The sequence below is a fragment of the Lactuca serriola genome, chromosome 6 (assembly GCF_051521515.1).
Source record: "Lactuca serriola cultivar US96UC23 chromosome 6, Lser_US96UC23_V15, whole genome shotgun sequence".
NCBI classification, from domain to species: domain Eukaryota; kingdom Viridiplantae; phylum Streptophyta; class Magnoliopsida; order Asterales; family Asteraceae; genus Lactuca; species Lactuca serriola.
Genome location: NC_136413.1, coordinates 62,457,408 through 62,462,381, shown reverse-complemented (window position 1 = coordinate 62,462,381; position 4,974 = coordinate 62,457,408). Strand labels below are relative to the sequence as shown.

Genomic DNA, 4,974 nt, shown 5'->3' with positions numbered 1-4,974 from the left:
AGGTAGTATTGGGCACATACTACTGAAAGCACCAGATCTGTATGCAGCTCAAGAAGGAAACTTAAGGAACCAACGAACTTGTAGGAGTGTGTGGATTTTTTTGTATGCACTTTAGCCTGATTCTGATGGTTTTCTTATGTGGTTCAGTATGGTGGTTACCCGAGGTTCTGGCTCCACGGACCCAGAGAGGTTGAGTGTTAGTGATGATGAGATTCATAGGATTGTTGTTGCCAAGGTGGCTTAAACGATCAGAGGGGCTATACCAGAGATATTCGGGTCTATCAAGACCATGATTATTGAGAATTTTGAAGAGCACTATGTCATTGTCACTGAGGCTGCTGCTAATGCAGCCACCGCAACTTTTTTTGCTGCCGTAAGACCGAAAGTGGTGATTCGTTGTGGTACCGGGAGTTCAACAACACGAAGCCACCTGAGTTTGATGGGACCCAGGATCTAATTACTGCGATGAGATGGATTTCTAATGTTGAGGGTTGTTATTACACTTGCTCCTATCTAGAGAATCTGAGGGTTCGTTTCGCGTTGAACCTGCTTCGCTTGGGAGAGAAGGATTGGTGGATGTTGTGAGAACTTATTATTCTCTTGCAGAGCGTTCTGCAGTGACCTGGGAGATTTACTGACATGTTCAGAGGTGAGTTTGTTCCAATGGTTCCGAGAGAGAGAGAGAGAGAGAGAGAGAGAGAAAGAGAGAGAGAGAGAGAGAGAGAGAGAGAGAGAGAGAGAGATAGTGAGAGAGAGAGAGAGACAGGGGTTGGCCCAAGACTTCCTGTCTCTTAAGCAGAAAATAGAGACGATGGTTGAGATCACCAGGATGTTTCATTAGAGGATCTTGCTTTGTACTGATCATGTGTCTACTAAGAAGGAGCGTGTGAGTCAGTATCTGAGTATTTTGAGGAGGCATATTCGTGAGTTCGTGGTGAACACTTCGTATCGGACATTGGCTAAGTTGCAGACCAATGCCAGGAGGAGAGAGATTTAGTTAGATACATAGGATATAGAGGAGAGGGAGATCCAGGTGAGAGATAGGAGACCGGTGCAGTCGTAGCCGGAGACTAAGCGGTCTAAGCGAACTGACTCGAGAGTTGGAGGCCAGAAGGGCCGCACTTGTGGTAAGTGTGGCAAGGGGCATAAGGGACCATGTCAGTAAGGGACTGCCTGCTACATGTGTACCAATGAGGGGCATTTTGGCTAGGGATTGTCCCAACGGATTTCGGGTTTACTTCAATTCCAACCAGACGGGTCATGTGAGGGCGAGTGTCCTCAGCTTGTATCTAGGAAGGTTCAGACTTCAGCCCCATGACCTTGCATATTACTAATGGACGACATGGGAAGGCCGAGACTCGGAGGGCTCAGGGGAGATCATTTCAGTTGACAACATAGGAGGCCCGAGAAGCTCCAGGCGTCATCGTTGTCATGTGTTTTTTTATTATTCTGCTAATTTATTTATGTTGCTTATGTTATTGTTCATGTAGGTACTTTTCTTGTGAATTATGCACCTGCACTTGTGTTATTTGACTTGGGTGCGATTCGGTCTTTTGTGTCATCATCTTTTTGTCGTGGTTTTAGTTTTGTGTGGGAGGCCTTGAGCAGGCCATTGAGAGTCTCTATACCTGATGAGCGTCCGATCTCCGCTACTGACATCTACCGGTGTGGTGTATTAGAGATTTTTGGTGTTGGGTATCCGATAGATCTTATTCCTATTACAATGGGAGATGTCTGTGTGATCATGGGTATGGTTTGGTTGAGCCGGTTTGGGGCTTTGATTAACTGTGGGTGGCATATAGTGACAGTTTAAGATCCTAGTGGGGGAGTGCTGACCATTTATGGTGAGGGAACTAGGTCATGATCAACTTTCTGTTTAGCCGCTAGGGCGAGGCAGATTTTACAACATGGGTATATGGGTTATCTAGTATATGTAGTGGATTCCCAGGTTGATGAGAAGAAGTCGATTTCTATTTCTGATGTTTTTTTTGTACGTGATTTCCCCGTTGTCTTTCATGAGGAGTTACCAAGTGCGCATCCTATGATGCAAGTGGAGTTTTGGATCGATCTGATTCCTGGTGCGGCTCCAATTGTGAAGGCACCATACCATCTTGCACCTCCTGAGATGTAGGAGTTATCGTATCAACTTCAAGAGCTATTAGCAAAAGGGTTTATTCGCCCGAGCAGTTCTCCTTGGGGAGCACTGATTATTTTTGTCAAAAAAAGAAGGATTGTTCACACCAGATGTGTATTGATTACTTGGAGTTGAACAAACTGATGGTGAAGAACTGTTATCCATTGCCGAGGATTAATGATCTTTTCGATCAGTTTGTGGGGGGCATCTTGCTTTTCCAAGATCAATTTTAGGTATGGCTATCATCAAATAAGGGTGCGAGACAATGATATTCATGAGACGGCATTCTAAACTTGTTATGGACATTATGAGTTCGTGGTGATGCCTTTTTCACTCACCAACGCACCGACGGCGTTCACAAATCTCATGAACCGGATGTGTAGGCCTATATTGGATGGTTCAGTGATTGTCTTCATCGATGACATCTTATTCTATTCATAGACCAGAAAGCAGCATGAGGAGCATTTGTGAGGGATTCTTGGAGTTTTGAGGATGGAGAGGCTCTATGCCAAGTTCTCCAAGTGTGACTTCTGCTTGCACGAGGTTCAGTTTCTCAGACACCTCGTCAACTAATACGGTATATTGGTTAACCGAACCAAGATAAAGGCGGTGATGTGGTGGGAAGTGCCGAAGTCTCCATCTGAGATTCAGAGCTTCATTGGTTTAGTGGGATATTATCAGAGATTCATTTGAGATTTCTCCAAGATTGTTGTTCCTCTCACTAAGTTGACGAGTAAGGATGTTGTGTTTAGTTGGGGGCCTGAGCAGCAGGAATCATCCACGACTCTTCGCCAGAGACTATGTGAGGCACCAGTACTCACCCTTCCTGAGGGAGTTGAGGATTTTGTGGTCTACTGTGATGCATCCATTGCAGGTTTGGGTGTTGTGTTGATGTAGAGGGGGCATGTAATTGCATACGCTTCAAGGCAGATAAAGCCCAATGAAGCGAAGTATCCCACTCATGATTTGGAGTTGGGGGCGGTGGTTTTCGCTCTCCAGATTTGGCGTCAATATCTTTATGGTGTTCGATGTACCATCTATGCGGACTATAAGAGCCTGAAATATCTTATGGACCAGCCTAACCTAAACATGAGGCAGAGGAGGTGGTTGGATGTAGCGAAAGATTATGACTGTGAGATTCTGTATCACCCATGCAAGGCCAATATGGTGGCCGACGTCTTAATCTGGAGGACGGTCAGTACCCCAATTCAGGATGTGTGTATGGGGATGATTGTGATGACCCCGCTTTTGAAAATGATCAAAGAAACGCTGTCAGATTTTAGCTTTTTATATCGACATCAGGGGGCTTTTAACTCTTCATGGGCGGGTTTGGTTGCCTTATGTTGGTGGGGCTCAACGAGTATTGATGAAGGAGGTCCACAAGTCAAGATTTTCCATTCATCCAAGGGTTACCAATATGTATCTTGACTGGCAACATAGTTACTGGTGGCCGTGTATGAAGAGGAATGTGCTCTGGTTTGTAGATTGATGTTTGACCTGCCAAAATGTCAAGAGCGAGCACCAGCGCCCGCACGGCAAGTTACAGCCGTTAGAGGTTCCACTATGGAAGTAGGAGCAGATCACCATGGATTTCATTAAAATTTTACTAAAGACTGCGAGGGGTTTTAATGCTATCTGGGTGATTGTGGATCGTTTGACTAAGAGTGCTCATTTCCTAGCCATAAGTGATGGCTCTTCTACGGAGAAGCTTGCGGAGATTTATCTCCAAGAGGTGGCGGATCGGCATGGGGTGCTAACTTCGATTGTGTTGGATTAGGATGTTTATTTCACTTCCAGGATTTGGAAGAGGTTTCACGAGGAGTTGGGTACCCGGTTACATTTCAGTACAGAATATCTTCCGTGAATGGATGAGCAAATCGAGTATAACATCTGTTTCCTTGGATGAATCCAATTAGGGATTTGGTGGAGCAAAAGATCGGATTTTGGTGAAAAAGGGGTCCTCACAACATGTGGTGTAACATCCGGATTCCCAGGTATTATATTTTGTTCTTTTATTTTTGGGTTTTATGGGGAGACTCGGTGAGTTGGCGTCTAAACTCGTCGAGTATGGTCGCAGATTCGTATACGAGTTCACAGCTGGACTCGGCGAGTTCACGAGTGGACTCGGCGAGTCCATGCTGTTTAATGAAACCCTAATTTCTAGGGTTTGAGATCTATTTAAAGGCCCTTAGGGCCGTCATTTGCGGCCACCAACCCCCAGAGAGAAACCCAAAGAGATCTAGAACGTTTGTGAGGAAGGAGAGGCCATTTTTGATCCTTTTGTGGGTATTTTTACAAGAAGGAAGTGACTAAGGCAAGAGGAGGATGAAGGAGGTGCGATTTTGGTGGTTTTTGAGCTCATAGAAATTGTATTGAGGTATTATTCTCGGACCTTCTTCAGTTTTTGGTGTTGATTCTTAGTGCTAGGGTTTTCTAACCCTTTTAGAGGTTAATTAAGTGGAGCATTTGGTCCCTTCTCAAGTTTGTGTCCTGGATCTAGACCCAAAGAGGTCCAGAGGCCTTAACCCTTGGAGCTTTATGAGTCTTTTTGGGAGCCATGAGCTAGGGATGTCATTTTTGTGGCTAAATCAGCATTTTGGACCATTTAGGTGTTATATGAGTGTCAAGGTCTGAACTTTACGTGATTATCATGCTTAGGGAGGCCAGATCTATGATTGTATGGAACATATATGACCTTAGGAGTTGTATAGAGTTTGTGCATGGCATGAACTCGCCGAGTCCGAAGAACAGACTCGACGAGTAGTATGAAGGTTGCCCGTTAATCACTCAGTGAGTGGACTTGCCGAGTTGGGGGAATGACTCGGTGAGTCAGGGAGAGT

General features: G+C 45.1%; 1 protein-coding gene across 1 annotated transcript; it reads left to right on the top strand.

Annotated features, from left to right (window-relative positions):
* The first annotated feature begins 289 nt into the window (after nt 1-289).
* LOC145059830 (uncharacterized) lies at nt 290-2,131 on the top strand. The gene is made up of 3 exons (XM_079007607.1): nt 290-401; nt 1,491-1,787; nt 1,938-2,131. Exons 1-3 carry the CDS (start codon nt 290-292, stop codon nt 2,129-2,131), a joined length of 603 nt encoding a protein of 200 aa, XP_078863733.1.
* Nucleotides 2,132-4,974: the final 2,843 nt, after the last annotated feature.

Coding starts and splice junctions, on each gene's coding strand:
- LOC145059830 (XM_079007607.1), top strand. CDS start 290: ATGATTATTGAGAATTTTGAAGAGCACTATGTCATTGTCACTGAGGCT. Junction 402..1,490: donor GAAAGTGGTGATTCGTTGTG/GTACCGGGAGTT, acceptor TTGTTCATGTAG/GTACTTTTCTTGTGAATTAT. Junction 1,788..1,937: donor GTTTGGGGCTTTGATTAACT/GTGGGTGGCATA, acceptor TAGTATATGTAG/TGGATTCCCAGGTTGATGAG.